At 53.7% G+C, this 27250-nt stretch overlaps 8 protein-coding genes across 8 annotated transcripts; 4 read left to right on the top strand and 4 right to left on the bottom strand.

Annotated features, from left to right (window-relative positions):
• Positions 1-696: 696 nt before the first annotated feature.
• PG985_006072 (CNH domain-containing protein) lies at positions 697-6070 on the bottom strand (the record flags this gene model as incomplete). The annotated part of the gene is made up of 3 exons (XM_066825841.1): positions 697-1671; positions 1737-2396; positions 2450-6070. The coding sequence occupies 3 exons, from the start codon at positions 6068-6070 to the stop codon at positions 697-699; spliced, it is 5256 nt and encodes a 1751-aa protein (XP_066685448.1).
• A 4051-nt stretch (positions 6071-10121) lies between these two features.
• Positions 10122-11111, top strand: PG985_006071 (superoxide dismutase; the record flags this gene model as incomplete). Its single annotated transcript, XM_066825840.1, has 5 exons — positions 10122-10146; positions 10454-10633; positions 10699-10850; positions 10914-11010; positions 11071-11111. 5 exons carry the CDS (start codon positions 10122-10124, stop codon positions 11109-11111), a joined length of 495 nt encoding a protein of 164 aa, XP_066685447.1.
• Positions 11112-12636: 1525 nt separating this feature from the next.
• Positions 12637-15294, top strand: PG985_006070 (nuclease (SNase-like); the record flags this gene model as incomplete). Its single annotated transcript, XM_066825839.1, has 1 exon — positions 12637-15294. The coding sequence occupies one exon, from the start codon at positions 12637-12639 to the stop codon at positions 15292-15294; it is 2658 nt and encodes an 885-aa protein (XP_066685446.1).
• Positions 15295-16000: 706 nt separating this feature from the next.
• PG985_006069 (uncharacterized protein) lies at positions 16001-17797 on the bottom strand (the record flags this gene model as incomplete). The annotated part of the gene is made up of 1 exon (XM_066825838.1): positions 16001-17797. One exon carries the CDS (start codon positions 17795-17797, stop codon positions 16001-16003), a length of 1797 nt encoding a protein of 598 aa, XP_066685445.1.
• A 946-nt stretch (positions 17798-18743) lies between these two features.
• Positions 18744-20641, bottom strand: PG985_006068 (general alpha-glucoside permease; the record flags this gene model as incomplete). Its single annotated transcript, XM_066825837.1, has 3 exons — positions 18744-19673; positions 19771-19911; positions 19985-20641. The coding sequence occupies 3 exons, from the start codon at positions 20639-20641 to the stop codon at positions 18744-18746; spliced, it is 1728 nt and encodes a 575-aa protein (XP_066685444.1).
• Positions 20642-21268: 627 nt separating this feature from the next.
• Positions 21269-23754, top strand: PG985_006067 (glycoside hydrolase; the record flags this gene model as incomplete). Its single annotated transcript, XM_066825836.1, has 2 exons — positions 21269-22568; positions 22625-23754. The coding sequence occupies 2 exons, from the start codon at positions 21269-21271 to the stop codon at positions 23752-23754; spliced, it is 2430 nt and encodes an 809-aa protein (XP_066685443.1).
• A 568-nt stretch (positions 23755-24322) lies between these two features.
• Positions 24323-24962, top strand: PG985_006066 (DNA-directed RNA polymerases I; the record flags this gene model as incomplete). The annotated part of the gene is made up of 2 exons (XM_066825835.1): positions 24323-24366; positions 24560-24962. 2 exons carry the CDS (start codon positions 24323-24325, stop codon positions 24960-24962), a joined length of 447 nt encoding a protein of 148 aa, XP_066685442.1.
• A 649-nt stretch (positions 24963-25611) lies between these two features.
• Positions 25612-26478, bottom strand: PG985_006065 (esterase; the record flags this gene model as incomplete). Its single annotated transcript, XM_066825834.1, has 1 exon — positions 25612-26478. The coding sequence occupies one exon, from the start codon at positions 26476-26478 to the stop codon at positions 25612-25614; it is 867 nt and encodes a 288-aa protein (XP_066685441.1).
• Between the last annotated feature and the right edge of the window lie 772 nt (positions 26479-27250).

Below are 27250 nucleotides of genomic sequence, written 5' to 3'. Positions count from 1 at the left end.
AGTATACATATATTCGGATATGTACTTACTCGCTCACCTCTTCGTAAACTAACGAAATGCACAAGACATTATTTCGAATAGACGAGCACGGGAAGCTTGGGAAGGACAATGCATGGCCTTGCGCTGCAGTCCAGAGACCAGACGTGTTTTATTGACACAAAAACAAGTAACGGTACTCGATAAATGGTATATAGGGAGTAGTAAGTAGACAGGGAAGGGACGGCCTTATCGCAGTCATGTCCTCACGACATCCCAGATGCGAGAAATCACAACTCCCTGTACGCCCGACGAGCAGCCGTCGCCTCGCCCTGTAACCCGGAAAATGCCCTCTTCTCTCCCTCTTTCTCCGTCTGCCGTAGGCAGCTCTATATGCTCGTGTCAACAGCCTTCAAGGTCATCTACCACGGAGCAGCCTAACAGAAACCGATTGTGGCCAGTAGGGCCGGATATCCACGAAGAATAGAAAGGAGACAAACATGATGAAGAAAAAAAGAAGAAAAAAAAGCCCATCGTGTCTGGTCATTCCTCCCGGCAGTCATGGCATTCGAAGCATCTACCCCACTCGGTCCCTACAAGCATTTCCTATACCCAAACCCCGCCTTCCCCTGATACGACAACAACAGCATGCATGCTCTATCCGTCGTGGCCTCATCTAAGCCGTCACATCTTGTTCATCGTCGTCGTCAGCATCGTGACTCATTTCTCTGCGTGCCCGTTGTTGAGAAGCATCTCCAGTATGATCTGCTGGCCTGGGACCTCGGGGTGGGCCATGCAGATCTTGACCGTGCCCTTGGATTCCACCCCGTTGTCGGGAGCCCCTTGCGGCGTGTACCCGTTGGCGGCTGTGTGGTAGAAGCCCCCCGTGGGACCCCGCACGCCGTAGTCGAGCACCCGTACGTCGCGGCCAGCAATGATTTGCCGCAACCGCCCATTCTCGGCATTCCGCACCTCAATGTAGTCTTCATTGAACAGGACGAGGTATTGGCCAAACATGGTAGCGCCCTTAGCTCGCTTCTGCTTCCCACTATACTCCATAATGACACTGCGGCTGACGTCGCCGTGCTTGTCAATGTACACGGCACAGTCCTCAAAGGCCAGGATGTACTCTTGGTCGTTGAGCCGGAACATGCCCAGGGGCCGCTGGTCTCGGATGCGACTCGCAATGTTGGCAATGGCGGGCTGCTTGACGTCGGGGATGCTCATGGGCACCTTCTTGTCCAGCGTCATGAGTTCGAACCCCTTGGCCGTCGAGATGGCAATGTAGTTGTTGAAGATGTTGAGCGAATAGCATTCGGTCGGGAGGTAGAAATCGTCGTAGTCTCGGAACGACTCGGTAGAGCCCCCAGCCTTGCGGCCGCCAAACAGACGCGACTTCTTCTCGCTCGACTTCTGGAAGACGGGCTCCAGCACCTTGAACGTGCTGTGGAGGCCCTCCTTCTTTTTGTAGAAAACCAGCATCCGGTCCTTCATACGGGCGGTTGCAAAGAACGATACGTCCTTGGCCAGCCGTTGCGGGGAACGCCGCGTGTTGTCGTTGGCTGGCGCCGGGAAGTTGGAAGGCGGTGCTATCACGTCCAGCGGGTACGATATCAAGTTGCGGTCCGCCAAGACGAGAACGACGGAGAATTCCTCGAGCACGGCAATTTGCGTGACCCTAGATATCGAGGCGGTCTGCAATGAAGGCATTAGTTAGCATATTCATCGCCCGCTCTCGTGGCTTCAGATTGTCACTTTACCTTTGACCAGCTCCTTGGGTCCCCAGCCTCTGTAACACAGACGCCCACATCGGTGCCGATCGCCACCATGTTCCGGCCATACGCCCAGAATCCCGTTGCGCAGTGGACAGCGGCCCGCGAGATGGGCGGGGGGCCGCGACCAGGTCCGAAAGTCAATTCGAGTTCACGTATCGCCCGGTCCAGAGGCGTGCCACGGATGTGAACACCGCCAGCGTACTTTCCGATGCCCGAAACTGCGTCATACGCAAAAGCACTGTCGGCCATGACCCGCAAACGGAAGGGCTCGGCATTCTGGGCGTGCAATGCCTTCGCGTGTCTGGTCTTGGCCTCGATGATCTTGTCACACCAGTCTGAGCGACTCTTCGCAGAAGTGACATACAGCGTGTAAACGTCGTGACCCAGGTGCTTGACTCTGAAGGGGTAAAGGGTCCTGTCGTCTGCGGCCGCCCCGGGCCCGAGTCTCGCGGTAGTCGACGAGGCAATGGACGTAGTAGTTGCAGTATGATGGAGGTCGGGACGATCGCTGTTGGATGCCACTTTGTTGAGTTTTATGTCCGATGACGAATTCGTCGATCGTGTCAGCGGCGTTGCGAGGCCCTTTTGCTTCGAAATGGGCTCATCGTGACTGCTCTCGAGGAACAGCAGGGGCATTGGGATCGGCTGCGTCGTATTAGCATCTGTGGGCTTCTAGCAGCCGTGTTGGGCAGACTTACTTCTTTGGAAACGTCGTACTTCTGGTCGCCGCGTCCGTCCTTCGACGTTACACGCTTGGAGAGAATCAGGTAGTGATCGAAGAGCAGAGCGTGCGTGTCGACCCAGCGCACTCCTTTGGAGCCCATGCGCTGGACTTCGCCTTGGAAGATGAGCTGTCGGCCAAGATGGTCGAGGTTCAGATCAGCATGGAAGCCAGGTCGCAGGACGAGCATGGCGTTCAGTTCAATCATTGTCACCTTCTTCTGCATTTCATCGACCTTTGCGTCAGCTTCCATGCCGACCGCTTTGATCTCGTCCATGGCTCTGGCGACATTGCTCTTCTCCTCGCTTTCGCCTAGCATGTTCTTCAAACTGGTGCCGAGCAGGAGGTTGTATCTTTGCAGTCGAGTAATCGGAGCTTTTAAGAAAGTGACCCAGTCTAGTCTTCGCGAGCGCGGATTCTGGCGATTCGTATCCAAAAATTGCCTAAACATGTAATTGCGGTCCGACTCTTTCCTGATCAAGTATTGGGCGTAAGGGTACGCAGACGCGTATTCGACATACGCCGACCTGGCCTTCCGGATCCATTCTCGGAAGATGTCGCTGTATCCCACGATCCAAGGCCCTTGTTCTTTCTGTCGATACTTGAGCTGGGCTAGGAGATATTCCCTGTTGACTTGCATGATACCATCCACCTTGCCGAACACAGCATTGACGAATTTGTCGATTCTGCCCTCCGCGATAATGCGGGGCTGCGATGAGACGAGTTGATCCCGGTACAGCATACGGAGCACGTCAAGTTGGTCCATGTATTCCTCCTCGCCCGTGACAAGCTCATGTAGCACATTTTGTCGCTCGATTTCTTTCTTGTGTTTGCCTTCGATACTCTCAGGGGTCATGTGGTAATATGTTGCCCAGTCGACCTTCTTGGCGCCTTCGGAGAAGATGTCGTCCAAGTTGGCTTTCTTCAGAGTACGGCCGCAGTGGTACGAGTAGCAACGGGAAGTGACAATGTGCGTCTCTTCCTCAGAATCAAACTCGTGGAGCTTAGGCGTGTAACAGCCGAGGCCAGTTAGCTGCCAGAGGACACCGGTGAGAGTGCCCTGGCCGAATTTGAGCCACTCTTCTTCAGGGATTAAGATGCCCGCTTCCATCATCCGATCGACCACACTGGCACTGAGTGTTTCGGCATTTGCAACGTTCATGGTTGGGACCTTCAGACAGAATAACCGCACGAGCCCGTCCTCGACCGTCTTTCTCTTCAGGTCGGGTTCACCTTCGGCCACTTCGCGAATCCACTTTGATATACCAGTTAGGGCCCACGGTTCGGTGCAGGTCTGCGTATCCAGAACCGTCAACTTCTCGGGAACAAACTTCTTTCGTCTACCACTTGGCAGCGTAATGACGTCGTAGTCGACGGAAGTTGGCGTCGCAGTGTCGTAACCCTCATACGGTAGCCCCTGTTGGGCCGCGAGTTGCTGCTGTCGAACGTTGTTCAGTCGTCGGTTGTGATTTTCAGCATCCGTTCTGGATCTAGCCGGAGGTTGAACCTGAGGTGACGTGCTGTGACTCGACAACGATATAGACCGCTCGACTTGCAACTGTTGAACGTTCTGGCCATATTGTGCGTCAGTTCCGGAATAGGGACGAGCATCGACGCTGAGCGAGTAGCCGTGTTGGTGGTTGGACCGGTTGGGAGACTGAATCGAAAGCATCGAACTGCTATCCGAGCCCGCAGGAATAGCTGGCAATGGCCTGTTTGAGAGACCAGGATGATAAAACATATCTGGGTAGTCTTCCTTGTATGGCGACTCACTACCGCTTTGCCGCGAGTGGAGGGACACACGCTCGTCGCCCTCATCGAAGCTCAGGCGATGCGCAGAAGGTTGCTGCAACCCACCAGTGCCGCCGTAGTCTGTTTCAGCCTGCTCAAAAGCGGGAAACTTGTTGCTCTCGTGGCTCCTTTGCGATGCATGGTTAATTCGGGGCGTCGGGAGGGACTGGTCATTCGCGTAGCCAGGCTCGCCATCTTGAGGATTATCGTCATACGCCAGGTGGCCTGCATAACCGCCACCATAGAGCCCAATGTCTTGGCCTTGGGTCGCGTAGTCGCTATCGCTACTTGGCTCCTCTGCAAGATTGGGAAGTTGCGGGAGTGCGACCTCGGGCTGGCTGAAGTATGGAAACGCCACACCTGAGCTTAAACGACGATCGTCCTCTTCGGCTTGTTGCATGGCTAATAAGCCCGCGGCAGCCTCCGGGTCGCTCTCGTCGCCGTCGTCGTCGCCACCTTCTTGAATAGTGTATGGGTTTGAGGAACGGTTTCGGTTCAACGTTGACGCATTCGAGGAATAACGATTAACACCCGACGCATCATCAGTGCTATTGACAGTAGTCGCTGTAGAGTGATAACTCGCTGTAGAAGTCAACCGGCGTAGTTCTCGCAAGTCATCTTCAAGAAGTGCGCCTTCGCCGCGTTGATCCACGGGACTGGGTCGATGTCTCTGGGAAGGGCTGCCTCGAAGTTCGGCCTCGATGTCTTGCATGATATCCTCCTGGGTAATACGATCCGTCGAGTCATGACGGGAGTAATGGCCATTTGTGCCCCAGGCCGCATTCCCCGATGCTTCGTCGATGGGTCGACTTGGCAGAGGCGCGTTGGTAGGGTGCCTCTGCAGACCAGGCGACGATTGGCCTTGCTGTATGGGCGGAGAGGGGAGGAGCGAGGCTTGAGAATTCGACCTCGAGGGGCGATCCAAGAACGAGTGAGGGTCACTGGCTGAGTAGTTAGGTCCGACAGGAATCTGTGAATGAGTCGGGTAAGGAGCTTGTGAGGGAGTGCCGGGGGTATACGATGCCATCGCGGGCGGGCTGGTACTATCGGCGTAAGTGGCTTGTGCCGGGTACTGCGAATATGAAGTATCGTAGGTGTTGGCAGATGCTGTGTTGTACATGTTCTGGTAGGTCGGTGTGGTTGTCCCCTGGGCAGAGGCCGTAGGTGCAGCATAGGTCGGTTGCGCCTGCCAGTACGGCGGCTGACTCACAACCGAGGAGGGGGATCCATAGCCCTGGCCCGCATAATTCGTATATCCAGCATAGGTTGACTGTCTCTGCGGGGGAGGAGGAGGAGGCGGTGACGAGACGGATGGTGTATAAGCGGCAGGGTTGTACGGTTGCGGTGCGTAGGCTGGCGTGGTCGTCGTCGGGCTGTAGGGATGGGCACTTTGAGGTCTGTACTGAGTTGCCGATGCTGGGGGAGGATGGTACGAAACGCTCTGCGATTGCGAACGTCCAACAAAGGCCTGCGGGTTATACGTCGAAGGAGTTGGTGGTGTCTGGGCTGCGTATTGGTGCTGGTATCCGGACATGGCAACGCTGGCGGCTGCGCCATAATCCGGTCGGCTCGCTGCTGTCGGGCTTGTTATGAAGAGCTCATTGTCTGCATCCAGTCCTCTCGTGTTCACCGGAGGCAGGTAGCTCTGGCGTGTTGCGACCCTCGTCTCGAATGGAGCCGAGTCGTCTCCGCTGTTGAAACTTTGGCGTCGAAGTGGGAGCGGCGCTTGATCTGAAGCCGCCTGGTTTGCGACAGGATACTGGACCGGGGGCACATGGCCGTACCGGCGTTCCCCTCGGAAAGACATTGCTTTCAGCCAAGACTTTCTGGAATGCTTTGGCTCGGTAACTAAGACAAGAACAAAAGCCGCGCAGCGGCGCGCCGGTCGAAGAAAGACTCAATGGACAAGGTAATGATGCAGGACGCCTGGTCGCGGTGATCCTTTCACTTCCTTCGTATGGTCACGTTTGGGACTCGAGTGGCGTGTTGGGTCTCGTAAACAGGTCGATTCTAAGGCTGTCGGCCGTGTCGCATTGATCCGAAATCGCAGAGTCTTGTTGCCAATAGCAAGCAGCCTCGGGAAGAGGCAGTTACCAGATAGGTAGCAGGTTGTTTGTTTGGTTGCAGCAGCGCACGACTACTCGGCTCTGACCTGACCGTTGGCAATCTTGTCGCCCCGCACTAGGTGAGTTGCTGGCGTGCATAAACACAGCACACGGTGCTCCAAATGTTGGCCCGAGAAAAGAATATAGGTGTAGCGATGCGTCACCGATAGTCCTCCCGGACAGCGCAGCTCGTCGGTATCCAGGTCTGGATTCGGGCGCGACGTCGGATTGAGCAGGTGGTGGTGGTGGTGGTGGTGGTCGTGGTGGTGGTGATGACTGCAGCAAGTCGAGTCGAATCGTGGGGTCCAAAAGGCCGGCGGGTGTAAACGGAGGGCCTATCGAGGCTGCAACAGAGGGTATGGATCGGTCACAGGTTGATCTAAGGTTCCATGGGACGAAGAATGCTATTAGGCGGGATAAGTGGATTAATAAGGTGTGATTAAATGGAATCTTCGTCCGCCAATATGCCCGTTGCGCTTCGCTTTAGGTGTCGGGTCGGCAGCAGGGCAGGGCAGGTCAAATTGATGTAGGTAGGGTCTGGATTATCACCACAGGAAAACGAGGAGCAACATTGCCATTTTCTACTTCTTGTCCGCGTGCATAGGTCTGTTAGGTAGTGTTGGGAAGTAGGTAACTAATCGAGTTGGGCTGAACGACTGCTTTCTTGTGTGTGGCCTGCCCTTGGTCTGCCCAGCTTCTAAGCAGCTACCCTGCATGTAACAACATCTGCCAACCTGGGGTTTGCCGGGCTTCTTCTGACAAGTATGTACGTGTAGACCTGCTCTCCTCAATACTTGCTTGGCCAGAATTGTTGACCTGGCCGGCCTGGGTGCCTGGCTGACACACTCCCAATGAACCGCAGGTAGGTATAGTCCGGGTGGCTAGCACGGCACAACAGTGGCCCGACGATCCACGGATATCCCAGTCCCCAGCGTCTGCCACGACTTTGAAGGGTCCTGGGTGGGTGTTTGGATTGAATCCATGGCAGTGGATTGGTTTGAGTCCGAGTCCCACTAGCTACAGTAGTAGTGGGATCTAGGACTTTGCTTCAACAACTTGCTGCTTGCCTAAGGTTGGGCGATGCGAAAAGTACCAGCACCGTCTGATGTCCCATCCATCCATGATGAGGGCTCCCATCAAAGATTGATGTCCATTCGACGCATAGGTCAGAGAGCTGTTCAGGTCAGCAAGCAGAGCACGAGCTGGGTTTCCCAAGGCCCCCCCGCTATGCCTCCCTAGCACCAGCCAGCCAGCCCTAAGCCACCCGAATCCCGACAGGACAAACACAAAGTAGGCATTGCTAGGCTCATCCATCTTGCCATCTACAAAATGCGGCGAATTTTCAACGGTGTTGCACTCCACCGCAGGAATCCCTGTGGTGTTTGTTTCAATGCGAAGAGATCATTGGTCTCCTTGTGGTTTCTTTTCTTTTGGGCTGTTGGATAGTGGTACAGCACTGCTGGGACTGGAACTTGGAAATCATCAGGGCAGGATGACGGTGGTTCTTCACTTACATGTAGGCAATCAAGTTGTTACATGTATTGAAGTATCAATTCCTGGTTGCACCCTCACCCAACCCTGCCGGCCTCACTTGTGCCATCTAACTACGCACCCACATACATGCATTAGGTGCACACATCACGTATGTAGCTACTGCGGCTTTCCTTGTAAGCTGCAAATTTAGCTGACCTCATCGCTAGTCTTGCAGCTGCTAGAAGGAAAAGGTCTCAAAGTCCAAAGCAAAAGTAAAGTCGATGATCTAAACGCACATGCCAGTAGCAGGCCCATGGTTCCTGAGCTCATCTCATTGTTGCTGGCAACCATCTCCAGGTATTGAGCTGCTTGTTTGGTAACTCATTTGAACCGTTTCGGGATTGTAGCAATGCAGATCAAGCAATCAACGACATGAACCGCGAGGGATTGGCTGTTGTCACTGCAATGTGGCATTCTGGGCTCTGGGCAAGATCCTGGCCTGTCAGACTAGGTTATGATCACCTCCTGGCATATGGAGAATGTCCGAGAAAGCTCTCTCACCTCCGTACATACGGTTGACGGTAGAGGTTATGTACATAATCAACCAAATCAGTACCGAGAGAACCATCAACTTGGTCCATTTTGCGACCTCATCACGAATAAAATTCGTCTTTTTGCAAGGTAGACTTAAGCTACATGTAGTTCACTACTGTACTCATAGGAGGCAGGTATATACCAAATTGTGTAAGGCGACGATTTTCGGCCTCCTTGCATTTTTGTACGCCAAGGGATTCTCAGGCAAACAAGCGGGAGATCTGATTCACTCGCCTTTCGGACTCTTCTGGCCAGAGTCAAACTTGGACGTGGTCTTCGACGTTACTACCAGGGGCTCGGTCGGCTAGAAATTCTCATACATTGTTGATCAGGAGTCTCGCAAAGTAAAACACCATCAGGGCTTGTATAGTCCGATTGCAGCTGAAACATAGGGGTGTTCTTGGTGAGCAAGTGAGTCGTCATCTGTACAGTGTAGCCATTGGGTCTCCGGGCTTGGCATAACCCTTCCTCTGACAAGTCCAATTGATGTGTACCTAACATACATGTATTCTTTCAATGGTATCTCGGGCGGTGTTGGTAGCACACGTGTCATCAGGTAAGAGTACATAGATACAAATATAGCATCAAATGGTTCATGGAATCCTATGGGAGCGGGCTATAGTACAAACCAGAATAGAATGTATACTTGCACTGCCCTGCTTCAAGCCTTTCAAGCCTTCAAGCCACAACCCACTGCTACCAGATCGGCTCGCCGGCTCGGATTTAAACATAAGTCCCGGATGATCTGATGCGATGAAGCAAACCACCGGTGCGGCCATAAACGAATGGCTATTTCCAACACAACCGGGATAATACTGGCCCAGAGCAGGCCTAATGTTGTTAATAAGCATGTGATATTGCACTGGGACTCGAGCAACCAGCAACAGAACGATGCCTTTGATTTCTTCATAGCAGAGAGCTCCCGCTGTTGCAACTTGTTCACAGTCGGCACAAACCCGAGAGTCTGGCATTTCTCCATGGCCAAAAGCACATGCACCTTACTAAAATAGATAACAACACACACCCTAGCAGTAGCGTCATCCCGAGCTCCAGATGCCAGAGAAGCATTAAGCTTCACGCCGATTGAAGTCTAGAAGCCTCTTGCTGTCGAAACAGCAGCCCGCGACGGCATATACTACTATATGTTGGGACTTGCCTCACAGCATATATCTGCATAGGTATGCGCCATTGATAGCTGTGCTGTGTGTTACATGCTTCTTCTACAGTGTCACAACTTGTTCACAGTCTACTTATGTGGTGAAATTTTGCATTAATCATTTGTCAGCCACCCGCAATCCACATGCATGACAGAAAGTTGCTATGACGATATGCGTTTGGTCTGGTAGCAACCCAAATCGAGCAGACCGAAGTGGGGGTTTGGGGGGGCTGCCACTTACTGTAGCCCCTCCATCACTACTGTATGTAGATGTGCCGCCGCTTGTAGCAAATCGGGTTCCGAGGAAGGAGAGCGGAAATAGCTTGGATGGATGGATCTTACCTTACCGTACCTATGCTACACGTACAGGAGGTACATGTATTTACTTCATTGACCAAGCGGGACCCCTCCTCTCTCTTCTACATCTTCCAAACCTTTCTACTCCTCCTTTCCAATCAGTTCCTCCCATCTGAGTATACTCGTCAACTTCACAACACAACCGAAAATCATCAATCCTCATCTCAATCACAATGGCATCTGACGGCGTTTGGGCAGGTGAGTTCATGTGCTAGATACCTCTTTCCCCAGCTTCTGCCGTCATCATCCCCGCTTTCCGGGTTTTCGGGGCCTCTACGGGTAACATTGCACACGAATTATCTCGTAGCCCAGGACCTTGATGGACTGTTACCAGAGTGTGCAACCACCTTGATGGATCAGTCGGCCGATCCAATCCAGCCATTTGGGGACTCTGTTTGGTTCATCATGATGCAGCATCCCTGTGCCCTCGAAATCATTGCCGATGAAACCATGCATTGCCTTTCGCGTGACGAGTCAGCAGCTAACTGAGTGTCGCTTCCTGCAGTTGCTAAGGTCCGTGGTGACGGAAAGGTCGCCGGCACCGTCTGGTTCCGCCAGAAGTCGGAGGACGCCGAGACCGAGATCTCCTGGGATATTTCCGGACAAGACGCCGACGCTCAGCGTGGCATGCACATCCACGCCTTCGGCGATAACACCAACGGCTGCACCTCTGCTGGCCCTCACTGTATGTCTTCTGACAAGGACACCCAATGGCTCCCGGTTTGACCACTTCTGACACGATGACTACAGTCAACCCCCACGGCCAGACCCACGGCGCCCCCAGCGACGAGAAGCGTCACGTCGGTGACCTCGGAAACATCACTGTCGATGGCAACGGCAACGCCAAGGGCACCGTCAAGGACAAGCTTATCAAGCTGATCGGCCCTCACTCCGTCATTGGCGTAAGAAAAATCCTATAACTCCAATATCAGCATAGACACACCGAAGTTGCTGACACATTCTAGCGCACTGTCGTTGTGCACGGCGGCACCGATGACCTCGGCAAGGGTGGCAACGAGGAGTCCCTCAAGACTGGTAACGCTGGTCCCCGCCCAGCTTGCGGTAAGTTTCGGGATCGGCCACAATCTGTTTGTATCGCATAATCTAACTAACGCTATCTAGGTGTCATCGGCATTGCATCCGCTCAGGAAGGCATCTTCTAAGCAATTCCTACACTGCTATCAACTACGATTTGGAACAACAGTGGCAGACTGACCTCGTATGTCTCGTCATGGTGTCGTCGCGTGTCGTCGTGTTCAACTGGACCTTCCTGTCTTAACAGGTTGATAGTAACGGGCCATTTTCTGGACCGAGGCTTGCTTACATAGGCTTAAAATGACAACATTCACAAATCAAGCAATCACTAAGGTTCTTTCAATGCCTGTCTTGAAATGTATATGAACACGCCAGCCGGTAGTACTAGCAGTTTTCCTACACCTCAATGAACGCGAGGCACCTGAAGTACTTAGATGGTGATAAAGCTCGAAGTTGGGAGCCTGGAATGTCTGGTATGGTGAGTATATACTTGTAGTAATTCACCCACACTTTATACTTCACACTTCAGTTCATCCCTTTTCGATTCAAACAATTGAATAGACAGAGCAGTGAATGAATACATCATCATCGCCTGGCATCTGTATATAAACCCCGCCCCAATTGACTGCATGCCCTTCTTTCCTCTTCGCAACCTGTACCTACTTGCTGATCCACTACTCTGTCAGCTCCCTCTCTACATACTAGACCTTACCCCAAGGATCCAGATCAGCGGCTACGTGTGGTCTACCCCTCATTACATAAGCCATTGCCTGTTTCGGCCCAGGGACCCTTATTATCTTCGCCCCACAAAAGCTCTAAAGCACACGACATCAATTCGAGCAACCACACCAAGACCGAGCAAGCATCCCAACCTATCGAGACTTCACCGTCTGCCCATTCTCTTCTGTCTATGAGACTTCGGCTTTTTTGAGCTCAATTACAAAATCACCCCAACTTTACCCCCAGCCCTACCTGCTGTACCTCCTCGTCTACTGTACAGCTGCGTGCAATTGTAAGTCTATCGTCCCCGTTCTTTGGCCTCTACATCCTTGTTGGAAGAATCGAGGGAAGCTTGGGACCACGGTTCGTGCCAGTGACCGCCAGCTTCACCTTTAATTCCGACAAGCATATCCGCTCCTTCGGGATTCGATCTTGACATAGCCCACTACATTCCTTACCTATACCTACCTAAAGTACCCGGGAGAATACCATGGTGCAGTGTGCAGTAGGTTGCACGGGTTGCTCGACATGAGCTCGTCCCCCTTGTGCCATCCTACTCTCTCCAATCATATCCAAAGCAAGCTGCTTGCAACACCTCCAGGCCCCAGCATTGGAGTACAATGCTGGGTGCATGCTGTCGGGCCCTCTTTCAGCATTGTAGCCTTACCCAGGTCTGGGGCATATGAGGTCGTTCTGGATCCATTGGTTCCATCGTCACGAAGATACGCCCTTACAATTTTCGTCCATTTCATCTCCTTGCCTAAACCCAATGTTGAACCCACCCACACCCCCAAGCTACATTGCTACTCGTAGCTGTGTCGACCCTATTACATCCATGTCTCGGGCAAGTACTAACACCTGCAGGGGCCCAGCCACTATACCTTCCATCTCTACCTGTTATAGTGGAACGTCATCACCTCGGCAAGCTTCAACATGGCGGCTCCTAAGACTTTTATGGCGCATGTGAAGTCGCTACTCAGCGGTGACACCCTGGTCCTGACTTCGACAAACAACCCAACTCTGGAGCGTACTCTGTCGTTGGCCTACGTCAATGCTCCTCACTTGAGAAAGGAAGGCGACGAGCCCTTCGCTTTCCAGTCTCGAGAGTACCTCCGTGCGCTCATTCTCGGCAAGCCAGCCAAGTGCACGATTCTCTACTCCGTTCCTTCTGGTAGGGAGTACGGCACCGTCGAGCTTCAAGACGGCACCCAGCTGCCCGATGACCTTGTGAAGGCCGGTTGGGTCAAGGTCCGAGAGGACGCAGGCCGCAAGGAGGAATCGGAAGACATTCTGGACCGACTAGAGACTCTGCGCAGCCTGGAGTCACAGGCGAGGGACGCCGGCAAGGGCTTACATGCCGGTACCGGCGGTGTCATTGCGGTCCAAAACGACCTCGGTACCCCCGATTTCTTCAACCAGTGGAAGGGCAAGACAGTCCCTGCCATTGTTGAGCGGGTGCTCAGCGGCGATCGTCTCCTTTGCCGCCTGATGTTAGATGACAAGAAGCATCTTCAACTCATGACTCTGGTTGCCGGTATCCGTACTCCCGCCACAGAGAGAACCACACCATCAACAGGTATGACCCAGGCTGCCGAGGAATACGGCAACGAGGCCCGTGGATATGTCGAGACGAGACTTCTGCAGCGCGATGTCAAGATCGTTATGGTCGGAGTCAGCCCCCAAGGTCAACTAGTCGGTCACGTTCTGCACCCTCGTGGAAGTATCGCCGAGTTCTTGCTGGCTGATGGCTTGGCACGATGCAACGATTTCCACTCGACAATGCTCGGTGAGAAGATGGCGCCCCTCCGTGCCGCCGAAAAGAAAGCCCAGATTGGCAAGCTGCGATTGCATAAGAACAGCACGGTCAAAGAGACCGAGGGCAGCACTTCTGACATGATTGTGTCCAAGGTCATTGGTGCCGACATGATAATAGTGCGAACCAAGACGGGGGAGGAGAAGCAGGTCAGCTTGAGCAGCGTTCGCGGGCCTCGTGCGAAGGAGCCTTCTGAAGGCCCCTTCAGAGACGAAGCCAAGGAATGGCTACGAAAACGTATCATTGGCAAGCACGTGAAGGTCAGCATCGATGGCCATAGGCCTGCTAGCGAGGGGTTCGAAGCCCGGGATGTTGCCACCGTTACCGAGAAGGGGAAGAATGTGAACCTCCAATTGGTGCAGGAGGGTTATTGCTCTGTTATCCGCCACCGCAAGGATGACACCGACAGGGCTCAGAACTACGACGAGCTTCTTGCCGCACAGGAAACCGCAAAGGAGGCGAAGAAGGGCATGTGGTCCGGAAAGGCGCCCAAGGTCAGGAACTACATGGACGCGTCCGAGTCGGTTCAGAAAGCCAAGATCCAGCTCTCGACTCTGCAGCGCCAAAAGAAGGTCCCTGGTATCGTCGACTTCTGCAAGGCCGGATCAAGATTCACTGTTCTGATCCCCCGCGAAGGCGTCAAGATTACCATGGTGCTTGCTGGCGTGCGTGCTCCCAGAGCCCCTCGACTGCCTCAAGAAAAGGGCGAGCCATTCGGTCAGGAGGCTCTTGACCTGGCCAACCGACGATGCAACCAACGCGATGTTGAGATCGACATTCACGACATTGACAAGGTCGGTGGTTTCATCGGAGACCTGTACATCAACCGAGAGAGCTTTGCAAAGGTCCTGGTTGAGGAAGGGTTTGCATCAGTTCATCAATACTCGGCTGAGAAGGCCGGAAACTCGAACGAGCTCAATGCTGCCGAGAAGCGCGCTAAGGAAGCTCGGCTCGGCATGTGGAAAGACTGGGACCCTTCGCAAGATGAGGATGACGAGGCAGAGGCCCCCGTGGAGACTGCTAACGAGTCAGCTACGGCAACTGACAAGAAGCCTGCCGACTACCGCGAGGTTGTCGTGACCAACATCGATGGAAACGGCAAGCTGAAGATCCAGGAGATCGGCAAGGGTACCTCGGCTCTTGAGATCATGATGAACGAATTCAACAAGTTCCATTTGGACTCCAAGAACAGCAAGCCGCTCGAAAACCCGCCCAAGGCTGGCGACTTTGTGTCTGCCAAATTCTCGGCCGATGGCCAGTGGTACCGTGCCAAGATCCGATCCAACGACCGCACAGCAAAGGTTGCCGAAGTTGTCTACATCGATTACGGCAACTCGGAGAAGATTTCCTGGTCAAACTTGCGTCCTCTCAACCAACCCCAGTTCACGACCCAGAAGCTGAAGGCTCAGGCAGTCGATGCTGTCCTGTCATACATCCAGCTCCCCACCGCACCTGATTATTTCCGTGATGCCCTTGACTTCATCGCCGACGTCACTGATGGTAAGACCCTTGTGGCGAGCTTCGACTTCGTGGACACCAAGGAAGGCTTGAGCTACATCACGCTGTTCGAATCCAAGTCATCTGGCAAGGGCACATTCACCGACTCGATCAACAAGGAGGTCGTCGCCAATGGTCATGCCATGATTCCCAAGAAGCTGAAGAACTGGGAAAGGGGCCCGACCAGCGTCGAGATTCTCAGCAAGCTCCGCGAGGTTGAATCCCAAGCAAAGCAAGAAAGAATGGGCATGTGGGAGTACGGCGATATCACTGAAGATTAAGCAGGTGATAATACCTAGCCACGAAGAGCCCGGGTGGATTCTCCTAGACATAATCGTGAACCACGTCGTAAAAAAACAGAAAATCACATTGGAGGTGGGGAGACGTAAAAGCAAACCTTTCTGCATAGCCAAAGGGTGGGAAATGTATGTATATAGCATTACAAATGCAAGATCTATCATCCATCCATACGCGTGCAGCAGATTCGTTCTATACTGTATTTACTGTGGTCTTTGCCTACTTGGTATGTGTAGGTGTACCACGCTAGCAAACGTCACTGACAGAAGACGATTCATAGGCAACGGATCGGCTGTCTTTCATCAACTATATTCGCAAGTCAAGGCAATTGTAGTTCCGGAACTCAACAACGTCTCGACCGACCCACGGAACTACATAAAAATACACTTTGTGGCGATGTTCCGGCCAGCTCCTCTTCACATTTATCTCAGTTTCTCGTCCTTTCTATAGATGCGCTCAGATGAAGAAGTAAAAGAAAAGCAAAGGGTATCATAATGTCGTAAAAACGCATCGCAAAAACATCCAGATCATAGCTGCGGCCCCACCTCAAGCCCGCTTCGCCCGCCCAGTATCTCGCCCCAAAGCGCCGGTTTTCTTTTACCCCCTATTTCCCTTCATGCCAGGGTCATCAGCATTGTCGACTGTTGCAAGAACTAGGGCTACCCGCTCTGGCATGCTGCCTCGAAGCAATTACCTCAGAGCCGGGTCGATGAAGCCATCAAGTTCGGTGTACCCGATGAGCTGCCGCATCTCGACTTCATCGTGCTGCCACTGTTCGTCTGGCTGCTGCGCTGTGAACACTGGGGGATCAAAGTGGTTGCCGGCATGAGGCGATGGCTGATGCCAATAGCCGTTCGCGTGGGCGGGCAAATGTTCCGTGTTCATAGACGGGTGGCTGAACTGCGAGTCCGAACCAACAGGGAAATCGGTGCCGAAATGGTGCTCAGCTGTGACAGGAAGTGAAGCGTCAAACTGGGGCGCCGTGGCAACGGGGTGGTGTACAGGTGAGTGTTGTTGTCCGGTGGTAGCAGGCAGACTCGGAATGGACTGCGACGTTGTGACAACGGGGAATTGGCCAGCAAGCGGCTGCTCCTCCGAGATAGACAAAGCCGGCGTAGAAGTACCACTGAATCCAGTGAATGAGAAGGCACCCGAATCGGCTTCGCTTGGTGTGCGAATGCCCGACTTGCCGTGCTCCATGTGTAAGTGCGTTTGAAGATCGCCTTGCGAGGCGAACTTGAAGCTGCAGCCGATCACAGAACAAGGGATGGTATATCTTGTCGTCGCAGAGTGTCCCGCCAGCATGCCCACCATGTCATTGGGCTTCTTGGAGACTGCCTTCTTGGTTGGGGGTCGAGGAACACGAAGATGTACGTGAGTTACGTGCTCAAGGAGATTGCCTTTGGTCACGAACCCCTGCCCGCATGCGTTCAATTTGTTCCATTCGACCTTTGGGAAATCAACCTCGCCGCAGATCCAGCGCTTGCCCAAATGGATGCTGTTGTAGTGTGTTGTCAGGTTCGACTTCTTGGAGAAGGTTTTTCCACAACCGGGATGAGGGCAGGGGACGGAACCCTGGCCCTTTCTGCCTCCTTTGGAGCGCTTAGTATGATCCAGTTCGACATGGGCGTCCAGGTTCTCTCTCGACGTGAAGACGCGGTCGCAGAAGAGGCAACCTATGTGGGAAGTTTGCATGTGTCTTTGCAGGAGGTCCATCGTGGGAAAGCCGATATCGACTCCACCCTCCTTGTTCCCACACTCCTCGCACCAGAAGCGCGGCTCGCCATGTTCCCGTTCAGTGTGTCTCTTCAAGGCGTTGGAGGTATCGAAGGCTGCCGCGCATGGCTGTCCAGTCTCAGCATGGATCTCGGTACAGGCGAACGCTGGCTTGTTCTCGTGATCAGAACGGATATGCCGCTCCAGAGTCTCTCGCTTGCGGAATGAGAGATTACACGGCGGAAAGTCGCGACAGCGGAATTTTTCTTGGCCCAAGTGGACGGCTTGGTGGCGCTTGAGACGGGTCGAGGTGGTGAAGCTCTTGCCGCATTCGGGTTCAGTGCAGGTAAAGTCGCGTTCCTTGGTGTGGGTTCCCTTGATATGCTGCTTCAAGTGTTTCTCTTCGATATAGTCCTTGTCGCAGTCTTCGTACGGGCAGGCAAAGGGGCGCTCGTTGTTATGAGACCTCATGTGAGCCGTGAGTCTTGCAGGCCTATTGAAGGACTTTGTGCAGCCGGGCCAGGTGCACTTGATGGTCTTGTAGTCGGAGGGGAATTTGCGGGCAGGCGGTGACGCGCCAGAGAAGGACGTCATGGGGGTGGCGGCGGCATGGATGGAACCGTTTTCGTCCATGTAGTCGGATTCGCCATCGAACATGGACCCGTCATGATGGTCGGTGCCGGTAGTAGAGGGCGTGGTGACTCGACCCCTCTTGGTGGGTGGCTGATAGTCCTCCTCGTCGAGGTCGGCGACATCAGCGAGTCTCTTCATAATGACGGTAGTGAACTCGACGGGGACAGTTGGCAGCCGGACATGAGGCGACAAGCAGAGATCGGGTGCAACAGTATGAGCAGCCTCGGGGGAGGTTTGTGACAATGGCAGGTGAAGAACTGGGAGCGATTCGCATGCAAGCCAGTACTGACCGGATCTTCGTCCCTCCAAACTTATTGGGATTGAGGGAAAGCGGGCGGCTCAAAAAAAAAGTTCGGATAAGCAAATTTTTGGTGGGGCAGGGATCTTATCGGTGGCAGGGGTTAAAAAAAGTTCGACTTCCATTTTGATTCGATTTTTTCTTCAGCGGCCGCTACGCAATTGTGCGCCGAGGTTCCTTGCAGTTTCCTCAATTGAAGTAAGCCAATCAGGTTTCACTGCCGGTGAGAAAAAGACAATTTGCATGCAATCACAATTAATTAAGTAACTACCTACCTGCATGACTCTGGTTGGGTATAGGTAGGTAAGCAAAGAGAGATATTCATGTACGTAATGAGAGAAGGTGTATCCATAAGCGTACCAAAGTTATATTGACAGTTTCATTGACGGGAAGTCAAGTTTGTGTAATTCCAGCTTGGCATTGGCATTTAGAATCGATACTAACATGGTATTGGGCAGCTAATTGACCCTTGACAGCATAAGCATCAATACAGTTAAGTGTACATACATACATACAGACATACATACTCCCAGTGCATAGAGGCTTATCCAATCATTGCCAACTTCGCATTGCCGATTATAGAAAGAAAGGGATGGCACCAACAGGGGCCGGTTGCTGGCCGGTGCATACCACTTAGTCGTCATATCGAGAAGAGTCAACTTACATGTACGTGCATTGGGTAGATCATTTGTGACTTCATTGTTAGGTGATTGGAGACAACGACGAATAAATACTAAAAACACTATGCCATCCATCTGTCGAAGGGTGTCGCATCCGAGGACACCATTACACCTCGGTTCTTCCCGTCACCCTTGATTTACTAGGGGCTTCCAGGGGCTCAACCTGTTCGATCTCAAGATTGACAGAACGGAACGGATCGGCCTTCACTTTGGTGAACTGACGAGCCGGCACCTTCTGCTGGAATAGGACGTCCATCTCGCCTGCACTTAGTCCTCGGGGCTCTGGTAGCCTGTAATAAGCCCACGTGAAGGAAACCAGACAAAAGCCACACCAAATAAATCCACCCTTGCCGCGCAGATTCCACGCCAGCGGGTTGAGTATGGGATTGTTCAAGAAGTTGGCAGCTATGCTCATGACATTGTAGGCATTGCGAGCGAGCGCCACCGTCTTGATCCTAAGCCGGGTCGATGGCATCTCCGAGACGAGACAGTAACAGACGGGGCCGACCGTGACGCCGAAGGTCAGCGTGAACAGCATGAGCAGAGTCCCCGAGCCGTAAGCAATGGCGTCGGATGGCTCCGGGATCCCCATGAAGCCGACGGCAAGGAGGAGGACGAACATGATGACGAGGCCCGAGAGGTACAGCGAGCGGCGCCCAACCAGCTGCATCACCCACCATGAGCAGATGGTCCCGAAGACATTGATGGCATTCTGCCCAAGGCCAAAATTGAATGATTGCTCGTTGTCAAAGCCGGCTTGCTCCAGGAAGTACGTGGCGTTGCCTCCAAACCAGATGCCGCATCCGATCTGGATCAGCCAGGTACAGCAGGTAATCTCGGTACGACGAAGGTCAACCCCCTTAAAGCAGTCCAGATAGGAGGTACCCTGTGCTACCGCTCGCTCTTGTGCATCCGTATATATCATCATGGCCACGTTCCGATCGACACTATAGTTGCTGTTCTTTGCCGATACCAAAGATTGCAGCACTTTCTTCGCTTCTTCGACACGGCCGTTCCTTACCAACCACCATGGAGACTGTAATCTGTTGTTAGACAGGGCATACTACATTAGGTTACAGGACCGCGCAGCAGCTGGCCAGGAATTTCGATGCCTAGCGGTGCTCTCCACTTACCTCAGGTGCCAACAGGACTCCGGTGATTATCGGAAGAGGCCAAGCCCACTGAATTGCGTACGGGATGCGCCAGCCCCAGTCGTCTTGTCTGTACAGGAGGCCACGCAGAACGCCCTGCGAGACTAGCTGGCCTATTGCCCACTACTTGGAGTTCAGCAACCCGTGCCCCGGAAACGGCCGCTCCATCCTGTTCTTGGCGTCTGGACAGACTTACACACATATTGACGAAAGTAGTCAAATAGGGGCGAAGAGCTATTGGCGCTATCTCGGCGGCATACGTCGTAGTCAATGTCTGCCATGCCCCCCAGGGCAGCCCGCAAAGGAACTCTCCAGCCATCAGCATACTGATATTCTGCGCAAAGAACATGATGAAGATGACGAGGATCATGAAGACCAAGCTGCCGAGCAGGGTCTTCCTGTAACCGTACTTCTCGGCCAAGGTGCCGGCCAGGTACAGACCGACGATCTCGCCGACCTGGACCATGGCCTGGAGACCGGACTGCCACGATGCCGTGAGCTGGTAGGTGCCGGAGCCGCTGTGGACGGGCTCGCCGAACTTCTTGCGGAACGCCGGGTACGCGAAGAAGCCGCCCAGCAGCGCCGTGTCGTAGCCTTCCATAACGAGCGACACCGAAAGGATCATGGAGAAGGCGATAGCCTTGGGGTACAGCGTCAGAGCTTCCCGCAGCGTCATGTCGTGCTCGTAGTTGGTGGCCGCGTGCGCATCATGGGTTATATCGTCAAAGTTGCTGATGCCCGCGGCCATTTTGGCCAGCACCTTGTCGTCCAAGCGGACAGCTCCAGCCGCCGGAGCTACAGTGGCCGTGCCTCTCTCATCGTGTTCCGCCAGGGCTTTGGGCTCGTTCGCCATCGTGTTTCTGTTCTAGAGTGTTATATGTTACACACAACCAACAGTTTTACGATGGCTTGAGAAACAAGGGAAATATCCCTCCCTCTGGAATGCCCGACCCGTCATTCTCAAGTCGCACCAAGCAAATGGCTTCTGCTCGCCAAAAGGTAGGTAATGTGTAAGCAACCGGTTGCATGCATCAAATGGTATCGGCCTTGCCGTTAAGCTTTGCAATGGCACGGTCGCCATCGCTACCAATAAGATTCACCTCTGTGAAGCCCCATGACATCTTCCGTGTACCAGTACTACGTAGCATTGGATTGGGTAGGTACTTATGCAGGGATGCAAGCTCGGCAGAGAACTAAGCACCTACAGGATATTTCTTTGCTCGTCGATAATTGCTTTGTTCCCATTGGCGAGCAGATCCCGATATTGCCCAGAAAAGGACTGCGGGGGAAGATGCGGGGAAAGCTTACATGTACGACGTAGGGCAGTGCAGGGTAAGGGGAGCAGGGAGTGGGGGATTTTGTGACATTCGAACCCAAGGACTCGCAGTGTAAAGTTGTACAGAGCTATCACAAGTTCCGGGCAGGTTTGACACGGGGAAGGCCAATAGCTTCTACACAAGGGTACTAGCTCACACGCACCATGGCAACGCAAGCAGACTCGCGTATAATCGGCGGGCGGGACGGTGCCAAATACCGATTCACGCTCCTGACAGACGGCCTTCTGCGGTACGAGTGGGCACCGGACGGCGTCTTTGAGGACCGGCCATCTGCGTTTGCCGCGACACGCAACAGCAGCAACTCGGGCAATGTCCAGGTCCCGGATCACCGAATCAAAGACACCGAGGACCTGCTCGAGATCATCACGGCGCGCTTCCACCTCACGTACAACAAGCAGGAGTTCAGCCCACACGGTCTGTTCGCGATCGTGGCCAACCACACACGCAGCACTTGGCGGTATGGAAAGGACGAGGAAACCGAGGGTGGCACGACCCGGACGCTCGATGGCGTGAATGGCAGGATAGAGGTCGAGCCTGGCGTGGTGTCGCAGAAAGGGTTCTCTGTCATCGACGACTCGACGTCTATGCTGTTCGAGGAGGACGGCTTCGTAGCGCCCCGGCGTGCTGGTCAGGGACGTGTCGATGGGTACCTGTTTGCATACGGTCACGATTTCCGGGAGGCCGTCAAGGGGCTCTATGCGATTTCCGGGTCGCCTCCCGTGCTGCCGCGCTGGGCGTTGGGCAATTGGTGGTCGCGGTATTACGAGTATACGGCAGAGTCGTATCTGACCCTCATGGACAAATTCCACGACATCGGGATACCGCTCTCCACCGCCGTCATCGACATGGATTGGCACTTGGTGGACGACCCACGAATCACCGACGCTGGCATGACGGGTTGGACTGGGTATACGTGGAACAAAAAGCTGTTCCCTGATCCCCCAGCCTTCCTGACCGAGCTGCACAAGCGAGGTCTCAAGGTCACCTTGAACGACCACCCAGCAGATGGAATTCATAGCTACGAGGACTTGTATAAAGAAGTCGCCCAGGCTGTGGGGCACGACACATCAAACAAGGACCCGGTACCGTTCGAGATCACGAACCGCAAATACTTGGCCGCATACATGGACATTGTCATTAGTTCCTTGGAGAAGGACGGTACCGATTTCATCTGGGTGGACTGGCAGCAGGGAGAGTTCTCCCTCATGGGCGTCGATCCACTCTGGGTATTGAATCACTACCATTTCCTGCACAACGCCAGGAGGCAGAAAGGGCGCCCGCTCATCTTTTCTCGCTACGCTGGGCCCGGCAGTCACAGGTATCCCATCGGTTTCTCCGGCGATTCGGTGGTGACCTGGGCTAGTCTGGATTTCCAACCTGAGTTTACGAATATGGCATCCAATATTGGCTACGGATGGTGGAGTCATGACATTGGAGGGCACAGTAAGTGAACCATATCCATCAATAAAGCAACGCAAGCTAACATTAGATAACCCAAGTGAACGGTGTAAAGGACTATGACCTCCTGACCCGCTGGACACAGTATGGCGTCTTCTCGCCTATCATGCGACTGCATTCCAGCAAGAGCTTGTGGGTGGCAAAGGAGGCATGGAAGTTACCGCCTGTACCGAGAGAGGTCGTGACCAAATTCATGCGTTTGCGACACAGAATGATCCCTTACCTCCACACAATGAACTTTAGGGCCGCAGTGCAAGGCGAGCCACTCATCCAGCCGATGTACTGGGAATATCCTTACGTAGATGCTGCGTATAAGGTACCCAACCAGTACTACTTCGGAAGCCAGATGATTGTGGTCCCTATCACAACGCCCCAGAATGGTAGCCTAGGATTGGGGAAAGTCAAAGCGTGGCTACCACCAGGGCGTTATGTCGATTATTTTAGTGGTGTTGTGTATGATGGGGACCGAGAGCTGTGGCTCAGTCGCCCCTTGGAGCAGTATCCCGTATTGTTGAAAGAAGGCTCCATTGTGCCTTTGGACCAGAATGAGATCCCAAAGAACGGCGGCGGAAACCTTGATGCGTTCGAGGTCGTTATAGCCGTTGGCGCCGATGGCTATTTCGAGCTCATAGAGGACGAAGAGGATTCTACGGCGAGGAGTGACGGCTTGGGCCAAGTCCAGGAATGGAGCAGGACGCCCATCAACTTCACGCAGTCTACTGGCAGGGTCCATGTGGGAGCGACCTCCGAGTCCAAGGGCTCAAAGACAACAGACAGAACCCGTGGCTGGTCTTTCCGGTTTCCTGGGCTCAAAACGGTGAAGGATATGTCCCTGCGGGTGATGGTGATATCCGCGTCTCTAACGGAAGACTACACGCGGCCCTTCAACGGCGGGAATACGGTCAGCATTTCCGACGTACCCGCCGAGTCCCAGGTCGTCGTAGAGCTGGGCCCGAATCCCCAGTTAGCGATAAATGACCCAGTGTCTCTGATCGAGCCCATCTTGAACGCGGCTCAGAACGACTACGAGGTGAAAGACGCTGTGTGGGATGTCGTGTCAGCAAAGAAGTCACAGGCGATGGACAAGCTGGGGCAGCTCCAGACGCTGGATATTGATGAAGACCTGCGCTTGGCTGTCACAGAGTATTTGGTTGCGGACAGCCGGTCCTAGGATCAAGTGTGGCCTCAATAAATACATGCTATCTCGATTGCATTAAAATAGCTAAATAACAGGCTAAACTGCAATTATATATAAAATTATAACTATATTTATACACATTAATTAGGATTATTAAGCTATATAAATGTAATTATTTTATTAAAAAGCAGAGAGTTCTAGTTAATATAAATTATTAAAAATTTATACTTTAAGCAATCGTTGCTCAATACGTCCATACAAACTTATAAAGAAAGGGGTCAATTGCAAAAAGTTACAGCCACCGCCACAGCAAGCTTGAGCTAAGCCACCAGGACCCTGCAAAGAAATCCGACGCGCTACTACTCGACGCAAGCAGAAAAAAAAACGCCATGCCAAAGCCAAAGCGGTAATTGGAACTTTCTTCGTCCATTCGGATCGTCAGCCTTGCAGCTTAAATTTTGCATTTCCCCAAGCCGCCTCACCAGTAAAAATAGTCTGCCTTTCTGCGCTGCGCCCACCCACACGGACGCGCTCAAGTCTACCCTCTTCTCGAGTTTTGCACGACATCAGCAAGCTTTCTTCCAACTTCACCTGAAGCAAGATGTCCGACTTTGGCGACGATGATCGGGACGATCCCGTCCGTGGGTAAGTCTTATTGCCCTCTCTGCCTTTACTGAATGGCCTCTGTGGCTGCAGGCCATCGCGCCACCTGCCCTTCCGCTCGATTGCGCCCGCCGCGCACGAGGAAGCGGGAAGCCCTCTTGCGTCTTGGTCTTCTGGAACTCCCCTTTGCTTGTTTCGCATCGACCGAGTCACTGACCGCTTCCCTCAACAACAGCGATGAGCCCATGTTCGACGATGACGAGGAGCCCGTCGAGGAGTTCGACGCCGAGGTGCCCGAGGACGAGGACTACGGACGCCGGGGCGCCGAGGAGGAGGAGAACGTCGTGATCGGCGGCGACCCTTCGGCGGCTGCGGCGCAGGCCCGAGGCAAGAAGGCCGGCGAGGCCAGGCTCGCGCACAAGGACAAGAAGATCCCCACCGAGGAACGCACCACCACCCCCTACATGACCAAGTACGAGAAGGCGCGCATCCTCGGCACCCGCGCCCTGCAGATCAGCATGAACGCCCCCGTCCTTGTCGACCTCGAGGGTGAGACGGATCCCCTTCAGATCGCGATTAAGGAGTTGCGTGAGAAGAAGATCCCTCTCATAGTGCGCCGGTACATGCCGGATGGATAGTATGTCTTTTGCCCCTCCTTCTATCCCAACAGTCTTCTTGAGGATCCCTCCGTGTGCTGGGTGTACTGGAGGCTTTTCCCAATTCCTTTTTCTTCAGTGCTGACTATTCTGCCTTAGCTACGAGGACTGGACCTGCGAGGAGCTGCTCCAGTAAACTCGATCTGGTTCAAGCTACAAGTTTCAGCCGCTGTTGAGGAATCGCTACACTTAGAGCACCTTGGCCTGCTCAAACATTCTACGGTGGCATAGGGAATAGAGAAGAAAGAAAAAGAAAAACGGTGTTTTAGCGAGGCGTTGTTTGGCTGCTTTCCAGGAATATACCAAATTCACATCCCACCCATGATCCTCTGTTTGTTGACTCGAGACGGCCATGTAGGCGGTATAACTTCTGGGTGCCCCTTACCAACCATCTCCACCATGGTCAGATGGCTCCCGTCAAGCTAGGCCTATATAATCTGCTGTTACTAAAACTAGTCGTTGCTTTAATTGGCGGCGACAATAGAGTACCCGTAGTGCGGGCGTCGTAAGCTACGTAATATACCAACTCGAAGTCCTGTAAAACAGCAGTCATAGATGTAAATTTTTAATTGGATGATTTGATTTCTTTCATGTTATCTTTGAAGTGCTATGGAGAGAGGCCACACAGCCCCTACAGCAGGTATTTCGCGGCGTGCTGGACGTGGTCTTCCGCGAAGCTCGAGATGAAGAAGTACGAGTGGTCGTAGTCGGGCTGGTAGCGCACCTCGACGCCCTCGACGCCCGCCTCCTTGACGGCCTTCTCGAAGTTCTCGGGCAGCAGCTGCTTCTGGTTGTAGAAGTTGTCGCCGGTGCCGACGTCGATGAGACAGGGCAGCTTGGCGCCGCTTTGGAGCCGGGACCGGACCAGCTCCGTGGCGTCGCTGCCGGCCCACAGGGACTTGTCCCCGCCAAAGTAGCCGCCGAACGCCTTCTCGCCCCAGGGGCACTGGCTCGGGTTGCAGATGGGCGCCAGCGCGCTGACGCTGCGGTACATGCCCGGGTTCTTGAGGAACAGGGTGAGGGCGCCGTGGCCGCCCATGCTGTGGCCGGTGATGGACACGCGGGACTGGTCGAGCTTGTCGCCAAAGGCGCCGAAGACGGCCTCGGGCAGCTCCTTGGTGACGTACGTCTCCATGTTGTAGTGCTTCTTCCAGGGCTCGGCCGTGGCGTTGATGTAGAAGCCGGCGCCCTCGCCAAAGTCCCAGCTGTCCTTCTCGCCCGGCAGGTCCGCGCCCCGCGGCGACGTGTCCGGGTACAGCACGGCCATGCCGGCCTTGCTGGCGGCGGCGTGGAAGAAGCCCTTCTCGGAGCAGTTGTTGGGAGTGCAGGTCAGGCCCGAGAGGAAGATGAGGACGGGCACCTTTCGGTCGTTGGAGGCGGGCGGGAGGTAGAGGTTCACGTCCATGGGCGTCTGGGTGGCATTGGACTTGTGGGACAGCTTGAGCAGCTTGCCGCCAAAGGTTGCGATGGTCGCCTTGGTCTCGAATGTCGAAGCCATCCTGAAGAACGCTCTTTTGGTGATGGTAGTAGTCGTAGCGGATGTGCAAGCAGTAAATAGTCGTGTGAATGACATACAATAAGAGAAAGGTTGAAGTTGACACTACGTCCAGTAAACTTGAGCCTGGTATGGATTGATCTTATTTGTTACCCCAATGGTTGGAGGAATTGCGGCTCTCGACTTCTGCCGGCGACAAATACTTACACATCCTGTTTACTCACTCCAGTGGTGTCGTAGATAAGTGTTGGCAACCCCGCCATGACCGCTAAACCTGACTGTCTTTGGAGACGTTAACCCCACCGCCCGGTGAATAAATATCGACCGAACCCAAGCGGTACTGAAACGGCCAATCGCTGATTCTGACGTCAACGCAAACAAATGTTAGGTAGGCAGATATGTTTCGTTTGAAGCATGCATACCTACTGTAGATTAATTATGTAATTCATTATTCATTCCAGCTGCTTATTCTGCGACGGAAAGGTCTTGAGCTGCTGCTGGGTGTCATGGGCAGCTGTCGACTGTAGGCCGTACAGGAGCACTGTACCTAAGCTCCCCGCGTTCTTCATCCCAAGCTCCAACTGCACTGGCGTCATCCTCAATGGAGCCCGAAATGCCGAGCCACCCCCGACACCTGCGCCAATGCGGCAATGCCAATCGCATAAGTGAACCTCCCGGTAGTTGTTCCTTTCCCTCCCGCCCCCAATAATTACTCGGTCCTATAGCAGGGGTTCATTATCATCAGTATTAGCTCATTCCCCGTCCATGCGAAATT

The sequence above is a fragment of the Apiospora marii genome (genome assembly GCF_038362585.1).
Source record: "Apiospora marii strain CBS 49790 chromosome Unknown utg000004l_segment0_segment0, whole genome shotgun sequence".
NCBI classification, from domain to species: Eukaryota; Fungi; Ascomycota; class Sordariomycetes; order Amphisphaeriales; family Apiosporaceae; genus Apiospora; species Apiospora marii.
Note: the sequence above shows the minus strand (reverse complement) of the source record. Positions and strands in the feature narration are given on the sequence as shown.